This window comes from Ambystoma mexicanum, chromosome 3p (assembly GCF_040938575.1).
Source record: "Ambystoma mexicanum isolate Mex_15411 chromosome 3p, UKY_AmexF1_1, whole genome shotgun sequence".
NCBI classification, from domain to species: Eukaryota; Metazoa; Chordata; class Amphibia; order Caudata; family Ambystomatidae; genus Ambystoma; species Ambystoma mexicanum.
Genome location: NC_090925.1, coordinates 168285427 through 168312011, shown reverse-complemented (window position 1 = coordinate 168312011; position 26585 = coordinate 168285427). Strand labels below are relative to the sequence as shown.

The 26585-nt window shown below is 46.0% G+C and overlaps 1 protein-coding gene across 3 annotated transcripts in view; it reads left to right on the top strand.

Annotated features, from left to right (window-relative positions):
* Nucleotides 1–26585, top strand: part of LOC138580212 (alpha-2-macroglobulin-like protein 1) — a 328254-nt gene that overhangs the window by 259364 nt on the left and 42305 nt on the right. For all 3 annotated transcript variants that reach the window (XM_069650567.1, XM_069650566.1, XM_069650565.1), the window contains exons 25-28: nucleotides 313–394; nucleotides 12211–12367; nucleotides 16100–16174; nucleotides 16730–16892. In XM_069650567.1, coding sequence (XP_069506668.1) covers nucleotides 313–394; nucleotides 12211–12367; nucleotides 16100–16174; nucleotides 16730–16892 — 477 coding nt within the window. The remainder of the gene's footprint in view (nucleotides 1–312; nucleotides 395–12210; nucleotides 12368–16099; nucleotides 16175–16729; nucleotides 16893–26585) is intronic.

Sequence of the window (26585 nt, the reverse complement as noted above, 5' to 3'; positions counted from 1 at the left end):
TCACTCCTTTCCCTTCTTCCCACGATGAGGAACAGATATTAACTGGGAATTTGCATTGACACACATTTATTTATTTGCATTTTTAAAGCACTCGCACAGCCCGTGGGCCTCGAGGCGCTGTTACAGAAATGTGTCTCTTAGTTGCGTATTTATAACGCGCTTAATACCCGGAGGTTTCTAAGTGCGGACCCGGGGATCGAACCGGTGTTGCTTCGTGTCGCCTTGTTATCCAAGGTGAGCACATTGCCCCTAGGCTATCCTCCGGGACAACTAAATGACCAATGCAAAATATTCCTGCTTCTCTTCCTGCAGGTTACCAGCGAGAGTTGAACTATAAGCACGATGATGGCTCCTACAGTGCCTTTGGCAAGAGCGATGAGTCAGGGAACACCTGGTAAGTTTGTGTGCTCAACCCACACTGACCCTTGGAGTACCCACGGGTGATATCCAGAATGTGTGCCCTATTCCAGCACTTCTTGTCATGTTGGGCAAACTGTGTGTCCTTCAAACTTGTTCTAACAGAATGCGTCCCTATTTCTATCACCCTGAATTATCTATTTCTTGTCTCTCTTTATTTTCTCTCTGACTCCTATTTATCCTCTTGAAATGCAAACCAGCTGTGCAAGATAAAGTAGGTGGCAGAGGCTATGCTGGCAGTAGGCAGGACTATCTCCCTTCCTTTCTGCCCGCTGATGGCAGAAGGGTAGTGTGAAATGACTCTAGGTGGTGCCTAACACACTCTGAACCTGCTCAAAAGTAAATAGGCAAATTAATTTTCCCAAAGTTACTTAAATATGTAAATTGAGGGGCAGACCGAGTTAGGAGTGTCCCAGACTCCCCGTCAGCCCTGACCCTATTGGAACCATTGGAGGGAAATGCTTGGATGACTATGTGTGATTCTAAAGGGCTGCTTAACAGCCCAGGGTGAAGTGGGAGTGACTATAGCAATCACCCCTGAGTTGGGGCGCATACATGGCTAGTAAAGGCCCGCCAGCCCGATCGAAGTGGGGGCCTTAGTGATGTCTGTGGCCTGTTACCAGCCATGAACGCACCCCCGACGAGGGGGTGGTAGCTACTCGCACCCTGGGGTGCGCCCGGGTGCAGATAGTTTGGTTGGGTTTTGTTAATGGGAGATGGGCTGTGTGCATATTGCGCAAGCCCAAACTCCTGTTAAAAAAAAAAAACAGATAGCCGCCTACATAAGAAAAAAGAAACCTAGTCCCTTATCCATTTCCATACTGCCAACCGCGAGCAGGAGGAGCACCGGGGCCGGAGCACAAAGCTCCCGCCCAGCAGCAGGTAAGTGGGGAGGGAAGGCAAGTGTGGGGAAAGGGAGAGCAGGGTCTCTTTGGGGGTGTGGGAGAGGATGGGACCCGAGGTGCAACCCAGAGAAGAGCCTCGGGTGGCTGGAAAGTGTGAGCAGTACACTGTGTGTTCTTGCCCACATTCCCATCCACCTGCGTGGCTGAGTGCCCTTCACCAGGTACAAATCTGTGTTCCCCCATTTTCAGGGACATGTATACAGTGCCCCGAGGGTGTATGGATCGCACATTGGCTTAGGTGAGTGAGTTCACCTATGTTGAAGATTATTTAAAACAAACTGCCTCTAGACACTGCTTTTAATATCATATGTGTTGTTGAAGGACTGCCTATGTGGTTGGGTGGATATTTGTATGAAGCTGGCTGTTTTGATTTAGTGCAGTAGGAGTGACATGAACCATTGGGCCTCATTACGAGGTAGGAGGAAGCCATGGTGCTATTAGCACCATGGTTACCCCCTTACCGCATACCAGGTCCGGGTTCTCGGAATGGGTACTTACCGGGTCATTCCAACCTTGGAGGACCCGGTAAATCCCCATTCTGAGAACCATTCCTCATTCCCATTGGGGAAGTAGATAATAACGGTACTGCAATTTGCGGTACGGTTATTAGCTCTGAAGTCCCCTAGCGGATCCCGTCCTTAACACCTGGTCAGACCGGGTGTTAAGGAAGGGACCCGCTAAGGGACCTCGGAATATGGAGGTAAGGGATTACCGGCACCGGCACCCTTACCGGTGCCGGTAATTCCTTAACTCCTACCTCGTAATGAGGCCCATTGTCTCCCTAAAGATCCCTACCTCCTTCTGCTGTTCCCTAATCCTCTGACTCATTTTTCTCTATGGGGTGGAGGGGCTAATTAGGGGATGGCCAGCGAAACCTCTCCATTCCACCCCTCAGCACATCTTCCCCTGGCTTGGGGCGGGGGGCACACTGCCCTCTTGGTCGCCCCACTAGAAGTCCCCATAATCAGGCAGGGCACTTAGCCAGAAGACCCATATTAATGTAATGTGTGGACTTCAGCTAGTTCATTGGTTGACCAGATCTCCACTATCAAGTTTTTTTACCTTTTTCCATCCAGGAAAAATGTCAAAGGTCACATGTGGACAGTACATCCATCTGATTTTTGGGGTGGTCTACATCACACAGGTGATCCTGCAGAATACAGGCCACCTCCTGAGAAACAGAAACAGCTGTGAATTCATTCCTTCATTCACAGTCGCAAACATGATGGTATCTTTATTTGAACAGTCCATAAATGCTGTCCCTTCTCACATTTACTATATCAGACCCTGCAGCAGAATGCATTGTCACATTCAATTACATAGTCTGAGTAGTGGCATATGCCGGTTACAAAGAGGGCACCTTCAGGATTCCTTCAAACCTTTTTTATTTAACATCTATGAGCTGGATCTTTCTAGGACAGGGATCTGCAACCTTTGGTCCTCCAGATATGTTGGACCACAACTACCATCAGCTCTAGCCAGCGCAGTCAATGATGAGGGACCATGGGAGTTCTAGGAGTTCATTCAAGAAGTACTTCATCTAGTTCCATGCATCTGTATTCTGAGACTTCCATGGGGATGTATATATTAAAACATTGCCCATTGTAAAGTGCATAACACATTGTGGAATGAAAAATAAAAGTATTTCTAATCCTTTTTATGGTCGAGAAATGGAAGTGTGGCAGCAATGGCTCAAACTGCTTCCTGTCACACTAGAACATACTAAAACAAACATGGAAGAGGCATGTATGACCATGTCGTGCATCGCACATCCCACTGAACCTGTTCCAAACATTTACACACCAATATTTCTCTGTGCATTTCAATGTGCATCCTGTTTGTTTTTAAATTCAGGATGTGCATTAAAATGCACAGACAAACACATTTATATGCACAAATGTGCAAAGGGGTGAAAAAAGGCACATCGTTTGAGAAGCAAGTGATGAGATGTGCTAGCGTATCTCATAACTTGCTCCATAACAAAATTGAGAAATATATGTCATGGAGTATTTGTTATGGGGGGTCAGACCTCTGCTGGAGATTAAAATCTAACATTGTTACAGGACGAAGGAATACGTTACTTATCTGTAACTCCTGTTCTCTACCATTGGTATCTTTCATAGATTCATGCTGTTCGAATATCCCCAGTCGACAGGCTGTGAATCCTCAGTAACATGAAAGCAGTCATATTTCAAACTGCTTGTCACTTTAGTTCTCTGTTAGTCATTTTGGGTCATGGTGCCACATAGCCAATAGACAGGTCTCCCGTAGCTCCACCCCTGGCGGGCATCTTCAGATTTGCCATAGCGCACATGAAGTGGCAATATGAGCCAAGACGAGCCAAGCGAGGAAGGCAGAAGGGTCGCAGGCAAATCTATGAAAGATACCAATGCTGGAGAACAGGCATTACAGGTAAGTAACTTATTTCTTGTAGAGCTTTGGATCTTTCATAGATTCACATGCTGTTTCGGCAAGCTTATAAAGCAGAACATACATACAAAACACAACAGTGGAGGCATAGCTAGACTGAAGGCAGCAACTCACCTCAGAAACACTCATCTCCCCCAAACAGGTTGCAATGCAGTGCCTGGCTGACCCGGGACTCCATCCTGGAATCCCTATTGATGCAGTAGAACCTCCTGAAGGTATGGACAGACCTCCAATTGGCTGCCCTGCAAATATCCAACAGGAGAATACAGGATACGAAAGCAGTAGTACCAGCCACAGCCGTTGTCCAGTCTGCTCTGGGACTGCCCAGAAGGGACCTGTTAACCAGCCAATGACAGTGTGAAATTTACACCGACAATCATCTTGCGATAGAAGACTTTGAAAGGTGTTCCCTTGCGGAAGGACGAAAAGATACAAACAATTGTGATGACTTGGGGAAGTCCTTGGTGCGAGCCACATAGAGCCATCGGGCCTGGACCACATCCAGAGAATGCATGGAGCGTTCAGCAAGTGATGAAGGAGAAGCAAAGGACACAGGCAACCAGGGGTTCATTAAGATGAAATGAAGACTGAACCTTTGGCATAAAAGAAGGATTTGTGTGAAGGACCTCTTGGATTGATGAAAAGTTAAGTGAGGAGGCATTCAGGAAATAGCCTGGGTTTTACCTAACCACCTGGCAGAAGAAATGGCATCCAGGAAGGCAGTCTTCCTGACATAAACCTCAAAGAGTCTTTGTGTAGAGGCTCGAAGGGACACCCATTAGCTTGGAGAGGACCACGTTCAACTGCCAGGCTAGAGCAGGAGCTCAGATAGGAAGGAAAGTGGGAATTAGTCCCTTGAAGAACTTGTTGACCAGTCTGTGAGACCATAGAAAAGGTGTACCGGGGAATCTGTCGAACGGGAAATGGAAGCAAAATGCACCTTGATGGATGAATACACTAACCCAGATTTGGCTAAAGACAGGAAGCATGACCCTAAAATGCATTTAGGAATATTTCTTTATTGGCACCCATTTTGATTTCCCCAGAGACTGGGAACTTTTATCTTGGTTGGAGCTACAATAACGCTTTCCTTTAGGAAGAGATCACCCCTGCACAGTTTATTTAAGTTATTAGTGTTAGGGACAGAAGTAGGCTTTTTGAGACACCACAGTGATGGACCTTATAATTTGGACATTATGACAATTCCCTTGTTTTCTTAGAAGCAGGAACGCCCCTCTTTGTTTTAGGGAAAGAGAGGCATTTTTCCAACCCTTGTTCATATGATAAAAGAGTTTTCCCAAAAACACAACCCCATTGTATCCTAGCCTTATTTGTGCACCCTCACAGTGACCAAAAGATGGTGCAAACCAACAATGACCAGCTTAGAGACAGGCTTTGGCAAGCATAAGGGTAATGTACGATTTTACCAACTTTAAAAGTCCGACCCCACCAAAAGACCTAAAACAAACACCACGAAAAGTTCGGACTACCAAAAGTCTGAACGTTTCGTGTTATGTGTTTAGGTGTTTTCGTGGGGTCGGACTTGGGACTGGGGGTTATCCCACTACCGTGAGCAGGGGTTGCGGGGGACAACCCCCCAGCGCCCCACCAAATGAAGAAAAAAAAATGGGGTATAGTGAGTGGGGTGTTACGGGGGACACCGCCGCAGCACACCCGAGAAAAAAAGAAAAAAGGACCCTGCGGCACCGGTTCCCAATCACGGAAGTGAAAGGGAACTGACGCTGCAGGGACACAGAGTGAAGGAAAGGTAAGTAGGGTTTGGTTATGTTGGGGGTGTGGGTGGGGGTGTGTCCTGGGGTTGTTGTGGGAGTGGGTTGGGGTGTGGGTTTGTAGGGGTTTTAAATGCGTGTTTGCATGGGAAATGTGCAAACCTTTTGTGGTTCGCAAATTTCTCATGCAAACTTTTTCCTCACTGACTTTTCCATGATGGAAAAATCACACAGATCCAGCGGAAGAGCTCACGTTTGATCAAGCTGTAACTCTCGCCAAGCCAGTCGAACAAGCGATCAGCTGGAGCACCTTAATTACACAGGAGACAAACACGTAACAACAACAATGAACCAGAATGTGCTATAAACAAAGAAAATCCCCGAAAGAATACCAATAAATCTCCCAGTGGGAGCACAAACCCTAGGTCGGAATTGGCGAATGAGAAACAGACATGCCTCAGGTGTGGAAGCAGAACTCATTACTCTTCAGCAAGACAATGTCCAGGATGGGGGAAAAAAAGTGTGCAGCAAGTGGTAAACCGAACCACTTTGCTCAAGTCTGAATACAAAAAAAAAGAAAATGCCAGAAGGAAGAAAGAATCCAGAGTAGCAACCATCAAAGAACAAGAAGAAATATTTGACAACCTTGCCAATGACCTATCAAAGTCTATATTAATGGTGCAAGACACAGAGTGCCAACAGCGGCCACCGCACCTAAAAGTGTATATAAAAATCGCAGGAGTAGATGTTAACATGGTCACAGACTGAGGGTCTCTATTCACTGTTCTGCCTCTTCAACTGGTTGAAGAAAAGCTCGACGGAGGAATCCCTTTACTAGTTCCCACAACCTGTCATACGAGAGCATCCTGCGGGCACAGGATAGGCATCCTAGGATGGTTCCATACAGTCTTGCAGTACAATGAAAAAGTGATTGAGGGGAAAGTCTATGTTACATCTTCAAGGACTCCCAAACTAAGCTGTAAATCCAGAAAACCCCCATAAGACTGCAAGACAAATAAGAACAACACATAAACAAATTAGTAAAGGAAGACATCCATCAACTGATCAAAAGTCAGAATGGGTAGCCCCTATCATGGTTTGTCGTGGTCGCTAGCAAAAATGCCACAGAAGAAATAAGGCTATGCATAGATCTGAAGTATAAAAGAGAACATCCTTGTGGACTCACACCCACTACCGAACATCAACAAAATGGTAATGAAACTCAGAAAAGCTACAGTGTTCTCGACACTTGATCTTCTTTATGCCTACCAATACATAGAAACCACCCAAGACTCCAAAAACAAAACGGCTTTTATAACACCATTTGGGCTATGTCCAAACACCATTCATTCTGACTAGCAAGCGCAGCGCAGCTGCCATGTTCAACGTCTCATGTCACAAGTCTTCAAGCGGATGGAAAATGTGATGTTCTCTCAAGATGACATTTTAGTCTTCGCAGGAACGATGGAAGGAACACAAAACAGCGCTACACAAAGTACTAACTGTGCTAAGAGACAAAGTCCTTAGACTAAAAATTGAAAAATGCACATTCATGGGAAAAGAAGGCAAATATTTAGGACACCTAATAACGGAGAAGGGTGTTCACCCCCAAACTAGATCTAATAGCAGCAGCGAGATATGTGGAACCCCGCTCCAACAAGACAATTCCTGGGTCTTTGTGCATTCTAGTCGAAGTTCAAGCAGAATTTTGCAGCAAAAGCCTTACCCTTGAGAGAAGTGGTCAATTGGAATGCACGTGAACAATAAGCTTTTGAAGATATGACACGTGCAATTATTCTTCTGCTTAAGGCAATTTGACACAGAAACTGTCAGTGGTTGCTGTTGATGCGAGCAACAAAGGACTGGGAGCCGTATCATCCCAACTCGACAGCCATTCAGGTGACCTGTGGCCATAATATCCTGCACACTCAAACCAGCTGAACTGAACTATTCTGTAATTGAGCACAAGGTACTACACTCTCTGTGGGCTGTGAGGCATTTTAGACAATGTTTGTGGTAGGCAAGCTTTGAAATTCGCACATACCACACACCTCTGGTCCAAGTACTAGCTGCAGGAAGGGGGCCACAGAGTGTCACCCAGACTAGCAAAGATTTCAGCTAGCCTTCAAGACTAGCATCTGATGAGGAGTACAGACCAGGGAAATACAATGCAACAGCTGATTGCGTCTTATGGCTCCCTGTGAAGAGTAAGGATATAGAGAACGTGCATAGAGATGACTTCATGGCATCATCAATTAATGAAGTTTACAGTGAAGGTACTTTGTCTGCTACAGAGTGGGACAGTGCTCGTGCCAATGACCAAGTTCTATAGAAAGTTAGGTCATAGACAAATATTACTGCCGGATCTGAAGGTCAGGCATTCATACATTTGAATGTGCATGAATAACACGGTGCAAAGAAATATTTATTACAAAAGCATTTCTGTTTTACCGTTAAAATATATTTTTACTCACTTATAAAATGCTCCAATTAGGAGTGGGACTTACTTTTATGCTCCCTAAAAAATCAGTTTACTCCCAACATTACAAATTCGGGAGTAACATGCTCCTGCTTCAGATTCTTGTCTGGGGAACTGACTGTACCAGAGATGTTGGCTTCAATAAGGAAGGTGACGTGCTGTTGTTGTAAGGGGAAGGAAGTGTTCTATCTTAAGATCGAGTTATCCTAATAGCTGTGTGCAGGAGCGGCTCGTGTAGAGTGTGGAACGTGTTATCTGCACACGTAGAATAGAGGGGCTGTCGAGATGCTGACCGGAAGCTGGGAGGGTTTACTTCCAATAAACACGTGACTGCAATTTACCGTGTCCGGAGCTTCATTAGAACGCACCTATTTTAAATTGTTCAATGCACTCTGTCTTGATCCTTAAGGGCAGACTGGGACCAGATTCCTTTCTGAAACGCTGGAGACCCTTATAGTCGCCAACCACTTTCTTACGAAGCATATGCAGGTCCCCTGAGAGCATGCAATCAGGATCAGATTTTACAAGACAGAGTCCTGCTCCGAACACTGACAGTACAGGGCACCGGGAGTCTCCCTGAGAAAAGCCTCCTTTGCGGGGTTGTATAGTATGTTCCTTGTGGCGCCGGCCCTTTAAGGGCGTGCACGCGAGGGGGTGACGTTCACCCCGTCGCGTGCCCTGTTAAATAAACGGGGCGTGTACGGTGGCGACACAACCACCGGGGAGCCCACACGAGAAACATCTCTGTCTCTGTGTCTCTGTGTCACGGGGGTGGGGGGCTCACGGACGGCAGTGTCTGAACACCGCTAACAGTGGCAACGAGGACTGGACCACTACCTGGGACAGGTGGAGATAATCGCTTGTAGCGCAGATGATCCCACGTGAGCGCTTCAGCAAAATCTGACCGCGGAGAGGGGAGAGACACACTCGGCCGGCGGCCATTTTGATGAATAGGCCTTGGATGCTCACTGCTTCAACACAATTTTTGGACCATCCAGTGGCGGATAGCCACTGGAAACAGCACGTGTCAATTTTCAAACGATTCATTGACATTTTTACTGTTTTTCACCGAGTTAATGGGTGAGACTCCATAGGAAGCCTGCCAAATCCACGTTGGGGCCCGCCCTGCTCAATTTTTGTACTCTTCATTTTCCTGCCTGCTGGCCGGAGCGGTGCATCTACGAAGGGCACATCTGAAGATTGGTGGCATTTGGGACTGCATCAGGAGACTGCCTGCTGAGGAAGGTGCTGGTGGCATCTGGTGGTGAGTTGCGGCCCCATTACTTAAATACTCTGGGGTGCCTGTGCGCTATCCATCATGAGCCAAGCTGCTGCTGCTGCCGCTGCTCCTGTGGTTCAGCCTCCGCCCGCCCTCCTGCCAAGACCTCTGCTTAAACCACCTGGGTCCCTACAGCCAATGCCTGAGTTTGATATCTCGGGCACACCATCAAGCCTGGGACAGAGGTGGAAGATGTGGATAGACAGGCTCGAGATGTACTTCAGGGCCAAGATGGAGACGAGTGACGACAGTAAGCTGGCTACTCTCTTGTATTCAGTTGGCCCGGCGGTGCATGAGATTTTTCTGTCCCTACAACCAGCGGATGGGTCATTTGCGGCAGCAAAGGATGCACTCCATAATCATTTTCTGCCAATGGCTAATGCTGATTATGAACGTTTTCTCATGGGAACTGCTCGACAGAAGGATGACGAGACTCTTGAAGTGTTCTATGGGCGACTGCGCAGACTGGCGGCGCCATGTGCATGGAACGACTCGGAAGTCATGATTCGCAATCAGCTCATTCAGGGGTGCGCCTCTGGGAAACTGCGGCACCAAATACTGCGCGAGCCTGGCATCACCCTTCATCGCATCCTAGAACTTGGAAGATGCCACGAGGTGTCTGAGTTGCGGGCAACTAGAATGGAAGCGAGTATGCGCCCAGGCAAAGTGGAGGAAGTCTGCGTGGTCTGTAGAGGCTGCGGAGCGAGGCGCCCCATGAACACCCAGGGCCTGCGCCCACCAGGAACGACCTCCTTGTGCCCGAAATGCGGGTACGACCTCCCGCACCTGGCTGAATGCCCTGCAACTGGGGTGAAGTGTGGTAGGTGCGGAGGCGCAGATCATTTTGCCAGGATGTGTAGAACTGCAGCTCCGAAGGTAGTGCCCAGGGGGCCTGTTCGAGCTGGTGCATTCTGCCCCCAGAGGGCATCAAACGTTGCCCAGGTTGACCAGGGTGATGAAGGGGCCCCTCAGGAGGGGGAGGAAGAGGAAGAGGATGATGAGAACATTTTCTTTGTGTCCAGTGTGAGCATGCTGAGAGGTGAGGAGGCTCTGGATGAAGGCGGGGGTGAAAGCCCCACTGTGGACTCTCCTGTTCGGGGCGGACCAGGGCAAAGCACACCGGCCAGAGACGTTGGCAGGAGGTACCCCCTGAGAACAGGGCGTGGGAAACCTGCCCGTCTCACGGACTATGTAACAGACTGAGCTGGGAGGCTGACCTGGGGACATGGTCAGGCCGTGGCAAGCACCCTCGGGGGTTCCAGGGTGGCTGTTAATAAATGGGGGGTTCACTGTGTGTGTATTTGGTGTGCTGTGCAAATGTATGTTTTATCCAATTTGTTGTTATGGAAAAGGAGTGTGGCGCTGGCCCTTTAAGGGCGCGCATGCGACGGGGTGACGTTCACTCCATTGCGTGCCCTGTTAAATAAACAGGGCGTGTCCGGTGGCGACACAACCACCGGGGAGGCCATGCGAGAAACATCTCTGTCTCCGTGTCTCTGTGTCACGGGGGGTTGGGGGCTCACAGACGGCAGTGTCTGAACACAAACATTCCTTACCTTCACCTGGAACCACTGCAGCTCTTTCTGTCAGCAAGTCTGTAAGCAAAGGCACTTACCCAAAAGCATCTCCACCCCATAGAAGAGAGCTTAAGCGCACTCTGCAATTAGCATGTCACGCCCATTGATATAAGCTCCTCCTAGCTCCTTGTAAGGATTGTAATCTGTCTGATGTTTGCACTCAATGCACCTTCTCTATTCAACTGGAGGGTGGGCGGTTGATGTAAATTACCTCCTGTACTGGCTTTCTCTCAATCACTTTCCATCACCCCTTCCCTTACATTATCTCTGGTGATCTCTCTTCCTATGCTGACTTTCTCTCATTCACTTTCGATCACCCCTTTCCTTATATTATCTCTGGTGATCTTTCTTCCTATGCTGACTTTCTCACATTCACTTTCCATCACCCCTTCCCTTACATTATCTCTCATGATCTCTCTTCCTATGCTAACTTTCTCTCATTCACTTTCCATCACCCCTTCCCTTACTAGTGATCTCTCTTCGTATACTGGCTTTCTCTCATTCACTTTCGATCACCCCTTTCCTTATATTATCTCTGGTGATCTTTCTTCCTATGCTGACTTTCTCTCATTCACTTTCCATCACCCCTTCCCTTACATTATCTCTCATGATCTCTCTTCCTATGCTAACTTTCTCTCATTCACTTTCCATCACCCCTTCCCTTACTAGTGATCTCTCTTCGTATACTGGCTTTCTCTCATTCACTTTCGATCACCCCTTTCCTTATATTATCTCTGGTGATCTTTCTTCCTATGCTGACTTTCTCTCATTCACTTTCCATCACCCCTTCCCTTACATTATCTCTCATGATCTCTCTTCCTATGCTAACTTTCTCTCATTCACTTTCCATCACCCCTTCCCTTACTAGTGACCTCTCTCCGTATACTGGCTTTCTCTCATTCACTTTCGATCACCCCTTTCCTTATATTATCTCTGGTGATCTTTCTTCCTATACTGGCGTTCTCTCATTCACTTTCCATCACCCTTCCCTTACATTATATCTGGTATCTCCCATCCTGTATCCTCTGTCTCTCTATAGTCTCTGGCTCGGCACATCCCTCATACCTCCTGTCTTCTCCTTTCCCTGCTCCTTCTCTTCCGCTTCCCCGCTCTCTTGGTGCCTCACTCCCCCAATGCATTCACTCTCTATCTCTTACTTTCCTCCCCTCTTCTCGCCCTTTCCCATGCCTTTCTCTTTCCATCTGCTTCTATTACTTGTGTCTCTCTCCCTCCTGCTGTCCTGCCTTCTCTTGGTCAAACGTAGCCCCACATCCCTATCACTCTATCACAAGCTCCTCATATATCCTCTTCACTCCTGTCTTGACTCCTTCAGGCCCCACGCTCTCGCTCTGTATATTAAACTCACCCTCTGTCACCCCCCCCGTCTCTGCAGGCTGACTGCTTTTGTCATGAAGTCCTTTTCAGCAGCTGGACGCTACATTTACATCAATGAGGATCACATTGAGGAGTCCTTCAGATGGCTGAAGAAGCAGCAGCTTGACAACGGATGCTTCCGCTCCGTCGGAAAACTCTTTAATAACGCCTTGATGGTACGCTACTCTTTAATAACGCCATGAAGGTACGCTAGATGCTTCCGCGCTGTGGGCAAACTCTTTAATAACGCCATGAAGGTACGCTAGATGCTTCCGCGCTGTGGGCAAACTCTTTAATAACGCCATGAAGGTACGCTAGATGCTTCCGCGCTGTGGGCAAACTCTTTAATAACACCATGAAGGTACGCTAGACTGCCAACTTTCAGGGATGGCAGGACATATCATTGCCATGCTTTTGTGTGTCCTAGAAGTGCTATGTTGATCCATGCCAAGACATGACCTTGTCAAAACATGCCATTCTCTTGTTGAATTGTGCCAGTCACGTGAGGTTGTCTATGAATACATGCCACAGTCATGTTGACACATGCTAGCCATGCCGGTATCGCAGATATTCTGTGAAGATCTCTGTCAGTAGATGTAATCTCAAGGTTGGCATGTATCAATACATACCATTGGAATGTTGGAGCATGGTAGTAAACGTCAGCAATGTATATTTTGCTCTGCCTTTATGTACTGTTATCCCAACATGGTTTCAACATTTTACATTGATCCATTGATGGCATGTTTAAAAGTAAGTTCCATAATGTTACATGTCAGCAGTACATGTGTTGAAAAGTCTCGTATGCATAACTGCAAGATTGTCACATATCAATGGATATTGTTGAACAATGTAGACACATTGTGTAGCACTAGTGACATTGAACAAGACTTATAATTGCCATAATTGGACATCTCATTCCAAAGCTAGCAGGTACAACACCTTTCTCTGTAACGTTAACCCGTGTCCTGCAGTATTCTCATGTTAGTCCACTATCATTACTGTGTTAAACCGTATGGAAATGCAGCATTGTGACCTTCAATCATTGCAATATAGGTCATTGCACTGTTGACACTTATCGATACATATCATTATTATCAGAAGCCCGGTCAATCGAGGTCATTTTCACCGCAACTGATTAACATTGTCATGTTAGGGGCTAGTCAATGCATGCCATTGCAAGGCTGACAAAGTTTGACACATGTCACTCAAGTGAATAACACAAGTCATTACATGTCATTGCAGGGCTGAGGCCCACAGGTGCAGGCCATTTGGAAGTCAGGAGAGATCAGCATGTTCTATTGAAACGCTACTATTTGCCAGTCCATTGCATTATACTGCTGACACCACACTAGGCATTTGGGTGCAGAGTTGAATGTCGCCCTAAAAATCCACCAACATCTATATGCCTAATCCACCCACCTCCACCAAAACAAGTAGGTTTTCACGAAAATCAGAGCCATCTCCTTTCCGCAATCAGGCCTAAATCCTGATTGTTTGCATATAGTGGTTTAAATTTGCCATGTGTTCTTGCACTTGTAAAGAATCTACTTCATCTAAGATTTTTAACAGAAAAGGGACATTGGGCATAGTCACAGATCCAAAGAGTTAACCCGTGTCCTGCTGTATTAGCATGATACAGCAGGACACGTTGTAGCATGTTTTTTTTTTTTTAATTGCATGTGCATGCCCCCTGTCAAAGGATGTATGAACTATTGTGGCAGTAGGAAGAACATGAGTTTGAAAACATTCCTTACTGCTAGCATTAACATATAATGTGCCAGTGATGCTGTTTTTTCACTTTCTTGTGTGGCAAATGTTGGCATGTGTCATTGAATTGCATTTCAATACTAACGTGTCGAATGGCATAACTGCAGGGCTGCTAGATAAGCCATTAGGATGCTGACACAAGTAGAAGTCATTGTGATGCTTAATTGACACTGCTCGCCATTCATACGGTTAACCGCATTAATGTGTATGAGTGTACTGTTGACAGAGGTCAATTCATGCTATTGGTATGCAAACATGAAACACCACACATCATCACTGTGCTCTTGCACATCAATGTGCATGAGAATGGTTTTGCTGACCACTATCAATCACATGAATGTGCTGCTGAACAGTGTCAGCATATCACCTTGCCTTTGTTGACAAGCGCCAATATGCTGTTGCCATAGTGACCGCTGTGAATTTGTTTGGTTGCAAACTTTAAACAAGTCTACTGAGACAGGGACAGGAATCTGCCTCTGCCAAGGGGGGCGGGAAGGGTGGGGACATCTTTCAACCTGGGGAAGGAAGGAGGCCTGCCAGGATGTTTGCCAGAGCCAGTCATGCCACAGAAACAGGGCGCGGAAGTTGGAAGGGCCACAGACTCTAGCCCTTCTGCTTTTGCCTGCCTATAATTTGAGCATACCTCTTCTCCCATACCTGGCATACAACATACTAGTCAGCGTTTTCACTCTTGCCTTTGAGGACCGCCAAGGGCAACACTTCTTGCGGCAGAGAACAGAACAAGCAGCACAGCAGCAAGAGAAGCGGGTGTGAACATCAAGCCGGCGGAAAGTCGCTCGCATCAGACTGGCAATCCCGATGCTCCTCCAACGTACATTCGTTTGGTTGAAGCGGATCATCCTTGCGGGACACTGGCAGACCTGCATTCGAAAAGGTGGCAAAGATGAATTGGCACCCTCTGGTTTCCAATCTCTGTAACCCAGCTACTGAGGCAGAAAAGGCTCGGGGAACCAGCTGAGTCTGAGAGCCAATGAAAAGGGGAGGAGGAGGAGGATAAAAAGGGAAAGGGGAGTTTGGGTTGTTCTGGTGAAGTCAAGAGAGAAGAAGGTGGACCGAGAGACCATGCAGAGGAAGAACGGCAGAGACGAGAGTAGTAGAGAATTAGAGAGAATGTTAAAAGTGAGGTATTGATTGTTGAGAAACAGTGGTACAGGGTTGTGGGAGTCTGTGTATTGGTATATCAATGCAGTGCCTGAGGTTAAGTGCAAGAGTAGGGGGAGCAAGCGAAAGAGAATGAGAAAGGTGGCAGAGAGTGAAAGAAGGGTGGAGTGTAGGGTAGAGTGGAGTAGAGAGTATTGGAGGAGAGTCTAGCAGAGAGGGGTCAGAGAGAGGGGAGTGTGAGGAAGGGCAGGAGAGTAGAAGGAAGGGAGAGAAAGGATAGGCGTATGGGAAGGAGTGCAACAGTCTGAGAGGTCAAGATAGAGTGAGACCTGGGCGGCTGGAAGGCACCACTTACTGATATTCCTTTTCTTGTGGGACCACATCTTAGGAGTAAGAAAGATAAGGCAATCACCCCTGGCCAGCGAGATTTTACACCATAAAGATTACTGTTCTCTAGTGATCACCTGGAAATTTAGGAAAGTCTGGGCTAGGATGGAGGGAGACCCAGTGAAGACAAAAGAGAGAGTGGCAGCCATTAGTTGGACCCTATTAAAATACTTACTAAAATCCCTGTAACCGAAATCCAGAGGTAGTGTGTGCTTGTGCTCATCAGTGACGCATGCAATTGCAATGGTGTCAAATATCATTTCAATGCTGTGAAAAGTTACTACAAGTCATTGCAGCACTTGCATTTATCAATACGAGCCATTGCAATATTGCCATCACAGCTCTTGAAATGAGGAACACCAGTCTGTCAGCCTCAGTTGTAGCTCACAATTTCTAGAAGACTGGGGAACTTGTATTTGCTCAATCAGCAAATGTCTGCAAAAGTGTATTTTTTTTTAACAGCAGACCTCAGGCAACACTGACTGTGCAAGCGTTACTGCATTATACAGGAGAGTTAATTGTTTGTCTCTGCTGGGCGAGTGGACGGCTGGGAGTAGGGAAGTTTTCTTTTTCTTTTTGTGTTAATACTTGCCACAATTTCACTCTTTTAATTTGTTCTTTGTCCTTCACAGGGTGGTGTGGACAATGATCTCTCGCTGTCAGTCTACATAACCATTGCAATGCTGGAGCGTCAACTTCCCCACAACGTGAGTCCTGGCGTGTGGAAAAAACACAATAGACAATAGCTTTGTGGGGAAAGGGAGGATTCATTAAAACTAAAAAAGGACTAGGAACTGAGGGGAACATTGGCCGCATGTAATAATCGAGAAGCCTTTGGATGGGTTGGAGCAAATGGCCGAACTTGGGCTAGGATGAGAAAGATGTTGCATTTGGTGACTTGTCAGAAGGGAGATGAATGTTAAGGGGGCCTCAAGAGTGAGGGTTTCATGACCATACCCACCTTTTATCCATGGCATAGGGGTGTTCACACTGGAAAGAGGCCATCACTCACGTGAGTTGTCTCCCGACAGGGGGAAGGGTTTGAACGGCATTAGTGACTGAACTGAACCTTTTAGCCCACATGTGGTAATTCCTTCATGAAGGGGCACAGAGTGGATATTGGGACTGCTCTCTCCTCATCTGTGCAGGCTCTTCTCTAAATCTATCTGGAGACATGTATTTACATAGTGGAATCTGTGGATCGTATGATTGACAAACAGTTTTGCGGTGACTGACTTTCGCATCCATTGCTTCCCGTGCAGGACAGCACAGTGGAGAGAGCAGTGAACTGCCTGAAGGAGTCCCTAGTCAATGTCACTAACATCTACACCAAGGCGATGATGGCATACGCCTTCGGCATTGCCGGAGAGACGGAGGCGCGAGCTAAAGTGATGGTGGATTTGGAAAAGGAGGCAGTGAGATCAGGTAATGTTTGAGGTATTCTCAGCTGAGTCAGAAACACACCTCCCTGTTTGAGATATTTGTATTCATTATAATGATGTCTATTGCTTAAAAATAGGACTTGTCCGCCTTTGAAGATGAGGGGAATGTCTCCCTGCAGTACTGACTGCTAACATTTAGCAAACCGATATTTAGGTCAGTAATTTTAGAACCGAGACCCTTTTAAATTGTGAAATTGTAGCAATTTTGTTTTTGTCCACTTTCTGGAAAGAAAAGTTGCTATTTCCTGAAGACTTCCTTGTTGATTTTCCTGTGATTGTAAAATTGACTCTTCTGTTATTGAAGTCCCAGCGAGTCAGATCTCTTTTTAAAAAGTTGATTGTCTACTGAAATGGAAATTAGAAGACATTGCTTCTGTAATATTATTGTTGATTTAATATCAATCAACCGTTTGGCAATGGTAGCGCTGTCGCTCCTGAAAAGACCCTGGCATACTAGTGGCGCTTGAAGATGCCACCTTGACATTCCAAGTTATCAAAGCATAATGCGTTAATTTCAACCAGCTTTTTAATTTACCAGAACCAGCCCAAAACTCCACCAGGAAGGTGGGAGAAATATGTATTTCATGTATTGCACCTGTGGGGGAGGGGCTGTGAGTAAACAAGTCATAGTCAAAGTTCAGAAGTAGTTAGAAGGCACTATGTTGAAGAACACAAGGAGTAATACACATAAACACTTAAACTGAAACAAGAAATGCATCAAAAGCAAAGATATTTAAATAATATTAATAAAGCATTAAGATATTTGTGTATAATATAAAAAGCGAATTATGAATGTTTATCAATGTCAGAAAATAGCACACAGCAAGGAGACAGCTGACAGTAAACTCATTGCAATTCCAGACAACTCTGGACACTTTTCCTTTACTAAATACACTGTCAAACTCCACATTAGAGTTTTCATTCATGGATTGTGTAATACTAGGTGGGTGTTGGCATAAACCTGATGTGAAAACGGATTCAGCTGCAAATCAAGGTCGATGTGCATGTTTCCGCATACGCCGGGCGAATGTTTGCCTCCTTCATCGTCACGAACAAAGATATGTTGTGGAAAATGACGGGAAATACTTGGTCAAGAGCCGTGGCGGCATATTTCAGTACAGGGAATGTGGCTGTGGTATTATCCATGCACATGGTAGCTTGTTATCACTTGGGCGTCTTCCACAGGCTATTGCAGCCTTGATGTAAATGGGTGCAGGTAGAACCCACAGTTATACAGTTTGCGTGGCAAGCTGTGTCCTAGTTGATTGCAATTGGCTGTAGATTCAAATTTGGTATCCAAGGAGGAAACAGATCAAGCAGCTGCTTGAGACCTCGGCAATCCTCCGCTCCAGCTAAGCCAGGAAGGAAATGAATGGACATCAACTGGTTCAGTGTAGATTCTGAGCAAAGGACCAAAGTCCATCCAACCTGATGACAGAGAATAGAACCAAGTTTAATGTAGGTCTCAAAGATTTCTGAGAGACTGGGGGCTTACCCAAGGAGTGCTTCTCTGGGTTTTATAAATGGGGCTGCTGTAGGCTCTACATGCACGTCATGCATGTGCGTCATTATGCATTGTGTGTACACCTCAGACAAATCTGTGAACAAGACCAAGCGCGCTTAGTATTAGCAATAGCCCCATTGCACCAAGTCGAAAGCTTTTCCTGCATGGAATGCGAAGTTAGTGAACCTTTGATTTGACATGTGTGGCTCGACCTCTTTCCATGACCAGGTCTTTCTCATGGTTAAGTGGGCGCTTTTAGATTAGGAAGGTTTGTTCATTAGAATGTGTAATAATGAGGAGAAAATAAAGCACACAGGCCTTCCCTATGAGTTGGGTGATAATTGTGCTGGAAAAACTGCCATACTCATTTACCATTACCGCCACTTGGTCCCATGGATGTACCACTAGATTATAGCTATGGTAACGACGGCGTTAATGCCCATTTTTGGTGCCCCCAAGACTCTATGGGGATATTTGAGTAGTTACTGCGTTCGTAATTCCACCCACGGTAATTGCTCCAGTTTTTGCAGGTAAGGTGAAGGTGATACCGCCTGCAATATGCTGGCGGTATTACCTCCACTTTTCATTGTAACTCATAATTCAGCATTGCGGAAAAGTGGAAGTAAAGTGGCAGTAACAGAATTACCACCACCTTACTGCCATTTTTTCCTGCACTGCTAAACCCCTAACAATGCCCACTGTCATGGCTTTTGCATTTTCGGGGTTAGTAATATCTGCTGTCTCCATCCATGTATGCTCGATTACCTTTTCCACAAAGAACGATTGGGCTCCCATTACAGCAATTCTTGTCACATTGCTGCCATGCATGCATACAACTAAATGAACAACTAGAACTGACTTTATTTCGAGTACAAAGTGCCTTTTACTATTGATGTTAGTGGGCAGTGAGTCCACACCACAACACACATTGTATAATATTCAATTATTCAATTGCAATCTATTCAGACCTTCATAAAACAAACCCTTCCTTATTGAAAAAATCCTTCCCAGATTGTTCCATCTCCCAATTAGCACCTAATCAGTCAAAGCAAATTCTTATTTTATTCCAAGCACAGAACGACAACAACACTATAGAATATAGCGTGGAGTTAGAAAGTGCAATACTATTGATATACAAGAACCTGTTCGGTTTGTGACTGAAAATTACAATGTTACATGAGTTTTCTTCCCAATCCCCTTTAGGCGGTAGAGGAGCAATACTACTATTTCCTAAATATTCTGTCATAGAGCGGCCTATAGATATCATGCCAAGCCACCAACAGCGCACTCCATTGTATCCCATTTAACAAACACAAATATAAAAACCTGGTTAACAACACCGAGTTTCGGCCTCTTGAGAGCTGGCACTTTATAACTCTCAAGTGCGGCTAACACAAGCCTTCGTCAGGACAGTTGTTTTCATATGTATTGATTGCTTAATTCATTCTTTATTTTTCATATCTCTGTATCTGTAATCAAATAAGGACACAAAAAAGCAAACTATAAATCTATCTAAAAACAATTAATATATAGCACCACTCGGCCGAAGGCCTTAGATCGCTCGGACCATCGGAAGAGGTTCTCTTAAACCCTCCTTTGATCATAATCAATTATTTTACAAAAGTGGAGAACCCATACCTTATGAGGCATCTTAAGGAAAGGCTGAACCATTCCTTAGGTCCTGACTCAGAGGCCTCCATGGTCTGCAGACTTAGATGAAGCTGCTACCTCGTGTGTTGAGAAATTAAAACAATCTTCATTGTCTCTAACTGGAGCATCTACAGACGTGGAAGGGCCAGGCATACCTGCAGAGCGTTTACATGCCCCCGACCACAACACACATGTCGGTCACCAAGTTTCCCTTTGCTCAACGCACTACTAAAAAATCCACACGCTTTTTCCATATGCTCATAACACTTTGCTCATTGGACTGGTGCTGCTCTATGAAGGAACAACAATAAAAGTAACGTGCCTTGACTTGGCGTAGACACTTCAGTGATTTTGGGATGTGAAAGGAGTCGGTCCTAGTCAAATGCCCTCCCCCCCTCTATACAAGATGTGGTACAAAGTAAGGAAACTTGGCTGCACGCCACCTGCAGTATTAATATTAACCAGCCACCTGTAACATAATAGACCCCTTGTAATGATGGCAGCCTGAAACTAGTTTTTTTGTCCCATTCCTATGACTTGACAAACTTATTCTAAAGGACACAAAGCTCATCTTCCGCATATTTGCTAAATCGCACAACGCACACATCACACACATCACATCAGCACGCCGTAATGCGCAGAATGCCAGATTGCTGCATTCTTGTTTATGACTTCACACTGCATGTGTATTTCAGGGAAATGACTACAGTGCAACTCAGCAGAATGTCACAGACCTCCCATGCAGCCAACCTTATTGCCTGCTAACCACTGAAATGCCAAGATGACCAATCATAGCTCATTACGAATTGGAAACTGCCTCTGTTTGAAGATATTCTCTCACAATGGAGTATTGTCTAAACCATTACACCTGTATCCAGTGGTAGCCAGTCTTCAGTTTCTCTGCCGACACTTGGTTGGCGCTGAGCGCGGTTCTTCAAGGCATACTTTAACATTAATGCATATGGTGAGTCCCATCTGTATTCAAAGTGACAGTCTTAGGTCATATCATGCAGCCATACACATTATTTACACATAGGCTGGCATAAATGAAAGGTTGATGGTTATTTGTGGCACTTAGTGCCCTTGCAATGTTTAATGTAGTTTGCTTGTTTTGCATTGTGGCTTTCTTTTTTTTTTTTTTTTTAAAAATTTAAATAATTTTTATTGTTCAAGATACAGATATTGTTACATGTGTTAGCACATTACAGACTTTGAGTAGATCTGGTAAACATAAAGAATGAACAGAGAACAATTTTTTAACAAGGAAGGATATAACCGTATTGGAGGAGTATTTCATGAGAAAACCCATGTAGGGGGTGCAACCTTTGTAATTCTAGTAGAGCCCCAGTTGGGGTGTGTACTGGAGTGTTAGTGACCTTGGTGGATTCCCCACATGCTTCCAAACAAGTTACTTGTTTTGTTAGTCTACAGGGATATCAAAATGATCCATTTATGGAATCCGTATAGTGGAATTCGATCGACTTGATACACACGCAATGCTCTAGAAAATACCCTAGTGCAGGGGCACTATGGGAAAAATACCCTTAACGCACGGGCAAATCCCACTCCAGAAGATGATGCTTGAACCCATATGTCCCAACGCAACTCTTGCCTACCCAAAATACTTCCCTGTTGCCCATGAAGCGCTCGACCCGTTCTTGACTGGAGTGCAAACGTATTGCATTGCAGACTTTTCTCATTGGCACTTTCCTATTCTGCGTCATGGTTCCCAAACCGCATGGGATCCTGTGCATGCCATGGATAACCGACATCAAGGAATGCAGGCGTTACAACTCCAGGTTTTCAGCGGCTGACCCGCACAAGCTTACAGCGCTTCGGGCCTTGTGCACGCTTGGTCTCTATTTGTTTCTATTGTAGTGTAGGCACTCAAGAACAGACTACATGTGTCCCCGAGGAGAGAGGGTGGGATGGCACTCCACAACTATGAGGCAGCTCAGCTGCGGATTATACTAGAGGGGCTCGCACCCCCAAAGGGTAAGCATTGGGTGGCAATGGACCGGGCGGTAGCAAGACATAATTTGAGGGAAGTCCTGTGGTTACCCTGCCGATATAGACCTCAGCACATGTACTTGAGTGCAATAACGAGGCTGATGGCTGATACCTGGGACAGGCTAGTGGGGAAATATGGGATCACCACCTTTCCGTCCCCTTTCACCCCATTTTTAATAATCCAGAATTCACCCCAGGAAAGGAGAAGGGGGCATTTGGACAGTGGCAGGAAGGAGGGTGCCAGATCATTTGGGACATTTACCAGGGCCCAAACATTAGATAATTCATAGAATGCCAGCAAGATTTTGGGATGGAGGAAAAAGAAAGGTATCGTTAATTTTAATTGCGGCATTGGCTCCAGAATAATGAAGTGGCAGCCATCCCTCAACTTACCCTCTTTGAAAAATTCTTCACCACGCGCGTTGGGTATAGGGGTCTGGTGTAGAACCTATACAAAATCTTGGATAATGCCATTCCTCGGGCTTCACGGCCATATATGCCTCAGTTGGGAAGGACATTAGCAGGCAAGAATGGGAAGGACTTTGGAAGTTGATTCCAAAGGGGGCCAAAGATGCTCTGCTACAAGAAGCTTGGAATACGATATTCTATGGCTGGCATTATGCGCCGCCTCAACTGCATAAGATTTACCCTGAGATCTCGCAGGACTGTTGGCATCCAGATGGTTGAAATGCCCGAAAATGTAACCCTTTTGGAAAGAGGTACAGGAGGCACAGGCCCAGGTCTTTGGGTAGGGGGTTAAGGGCTCCCCAGAGTTGCTTTCGTTGGGGCTGGAGGGAAGAAGGGGGATCCAGGGGTCGTACAAAAGCACAAGTGATCCTTACACTGGCAGGGATGTGGCAAGAATCAATAGTTCCTTCTTTCCAACACTGGATACGCAAGGTGTGGGACATTGTGGCAATAGAGTGGGCTATTTCTTCAATGAATACCAACCTGTCTACATTTGCAGAGGGATAGGGGGAGAGCCTGGCATTCTTAAAGGAAGACTACAGAGCCCACTGGTGTCCCCAATGATTGAGACTTTTGGAATTGTCATAAAATATACTTACGATGCGATTCTCATATACCTTGAGTGGTGATGTGGACCCCAGGGCGAAGGACGCGGAGGGGGGAAGGTAAAGATAGGGAGGGGGCGCAAGTTCATTTTTTTTGTTAGAATTCAATAAAAAGATATTTAAAAAAAAAGAAAATGGGTGGTCTTTGTAGCTGCTGCCACTTCACCCGCCTTCCAAGCAAACTTTCCCACTTCCCTCTTTCTTCCTCGTTTTCCGGTCAAAACTGCTTCACACTGAGCTTCCAAACTTCGACCCCCGGCAGAATAAAATGGTAAATCGATATCTTTTTGTTTTTCAGCTCAGAGTTACTAGGCAGGCTGCTCTGTCTCCCCATACATGAGAATTCCCTTGAGATGGAAATACAGCTTGGTACCTATGCTCGCTCTGAAGCGCCCAAACATCAAACACTCAGGGTCAGGCCTCTGGGCCTAGAAGGCCTAATATTAGAGTCTTCCCAGGGTGTCTTCCTGATCTGCCATGAGGTGCTCTTTGAGGTGCTTCCTAAAGCCTACAGTGCCCAGAAGTACTGGTACCAATTTAGAGCTACACTGATCCAAGAAACCCCTTCGACCACAAGATACAGTATAAGCGTCAACTGCACAAGCGCTCATAGGGTCCGGTGTACTCACTCCTTCTTCACTGATAGTATGGATTATTGAGGCCACCAAGATGCTGGAGTCTCCCAGATAAAAGATAAAGGGACGTCATGCTTGTCAGGGATCAGAGTACACAAGAACTGATGGTTAACAAAATAACATGGGCAAAGCCATGCTCCAGATAAAGTATACACGTTAGGAGGACTTCTATTGTTCCTTCAAGAGGAACGCCCAGAAAAGTACAAACAACGCTTTACTAACTATCCTTTACTACTATTCTATTAAGCTCACATCAGCACATTCGCAATAGGGTTTATCTGTAAGGATACGATGAGTTCCAGCATATTAATTGATTGTATCCATTTGTGAATCTGTTTGTCTAGCGGCTTCCATTTAGGCAAAGAACTCTGTCATGCCCCAACTGTACAAGGCCCCTCTAGGGTGTTTAGGCTCTATCCCAGCAATTTCCTCAGCATGGTGCCTTCCTCAAGAGCAGGAACTAGCAAGCCAGACATGTAGACCTAGGTAGCAAGGCAAATACAGCAAGTCTTGCTTCAAATATGTCACATTATGAAAGAATCGCATCACAGATCAGTGTTCTGTCACGCTCCATCATTCTTGCCGCCCCTTCACCATGCCAACGAAAACTTCCAACAGATCGCCTTCATGACTAAAGATGGAGCGTGGGTGGAAGAGCCCCAGTCAGCTGTATCCACTGCACAGCTCTCACTAATGTGGGGTCACCTTAGAATGTCAGGCCCATCTACAATATTCTGGTGCCATGCTCGAAATCACCAAAGCCTTCCTATCTGTTTTAGTGGCGTATTTGCGTTACCCCTTTGAACCAGGGAAAGAAGGCCACACGTTGCCCCTTTACCTTGCTAGCCCATCCACACAACCAACTTCATACACAGACCCTTGCTCCCTGAAAATAGACTCACATACAACTCAAACACACAAGAGCTACCGGAAACTACAATGGCTGCCATTGGAGGTCAAATTAACTTGAAATCCTTTTACACAATATACACAATTCGCCTGGGAAAAGGCTCCAAACTACAAGTTTAAACATAATTAAGAAATACACCCTCACACATTCTCTGAGATCTTCACACAAGCCCTCTCTGGTGTTACCCAGCTTCTAGCGTGGGAAAATCCATTGAGATGCAGTCTCTGGACAGTGATCACCTTCACATTGTACTGCCATTAAAGAACTCTACCTGTTGTGTTGTGTTGTCAAATCCAGACTGAAATGTGCAAAGCTTGTTTCGCTTAATCTCCAGTTACTATTTCTGTCAAGCCTTCCCAAAGTCTGAACTGTAGAAATGAAAGAGAAAATGCTATTGTGTCGTATCTGAAACCACACGATACAGCAAAAGGTCTCCTCTCTGTTAATGAGGTCGTCGTCATTGACAATGAAAACAGACTTCAGCAGAACGGTGCAGCTTCCTAGATGATTTAGTTAAGTGTTGGCTTCAAAAATTTTAATTCAGAAAGTGATTTTACCACTCCCTTATGGAGCTTGCACGTGCTAATTGTGATATAACTGGACCAGTAGTCCAACCCTGTCAATAACAGCAATGCCACTCACGTTAAGAGGCACTCACTGCGCTCTGGCCCTACATTTTCGATGGGTGCCATTTACGTCAGGGTCATCATGCTGGCCTGGTGAATATCGCCTCTTTTCAGTAGCCCAAAATACAGATGTGATAAAGGATTGTGAATCCACTCGTAGGGTAATTCCCATGAGTTACTTTAATTGCCTTTAGTGGTGCCTGCCTCTTTAAGGGCACACGAGCGGCGGAGTTACACAACTGCCGCATGTGCACGTAATAAACGGGGCGTGCCATGGATCGCCAGTGCAACTGTGGAGCCTGGACAGAGAACACTGTGTCGCGGACAGAGAACACTGTGTCGCATGTGTTCTGTATGCTGACCGTGGAGCCCGAGCAGAGAACACTGTGTTGCGTGTGTTCTCTATGCTGACCGTGGAGCCAGGACAGAGAACACTGTGTCGCGGACAGAGAACACTGTGTCGCATGTGTTCTGTATGCTGACCGTGGAGCCCGAGCAGAGAACACTGTGTTGCGTGTGTTCTCTATGCTGACCGTGGAGCCAGGACAGAGAACACTGTGTCGCGGACAGAGAACACTGTGTCGCATGTGTTCTGTATGCTGACCGTGGAGCCCGAGCAGAGAACACTGTGTTGTGTGTGTTCTCTATGCTGACCGTGGAGCCAGGACAGAGAACACTGTGTCGCGGACAGAGAACACTGTGTCGCATGTGTTCTGTATGCTGACCGTGGAGCCCAGGCAGAGAACACTGTGTCACGTGTGTTATGTATGCTGGGGGGTTCACAGGGCCGGAGGTGCACACCGGCAACTGTCAACACCTTTCTTATTTTGTGGCCCACTAGTGGGGCTGGGTCTTATGCATGAACTTACATTGATAAATACACATTTCCATTGAACTACAGAAGCGAAAGAGGGTTTCCGTTCCCTGGCAGATCCTTTTTATGAGTCGACCGAGAGAGAGAGAGAGAGAGATTTTCTTTCCGCTCTCTGCTTTTCCAGGCATTAGATCTGGGTGTTCTGGGACTTTTAGCCCAATGTGTTAATGCCCTAAATGAAACCTGTTGTGTGCGTGTGGCCTGAACTTCACACTCAAATAGGAGCCCAAATGAGTGTCCGAAAAGCGGAAGAGGAAGTAGACGTGGACCCTCCCTCCAGCCTGCATGCCTACACTTCTGCATGTTGCCAAACTCTGTGTGTGTGTATATTTATGGAATTCTTGATCATGAGGGGGTGGTATTGCGATATTTAAGGGAAGGCTGCAGACCTTCT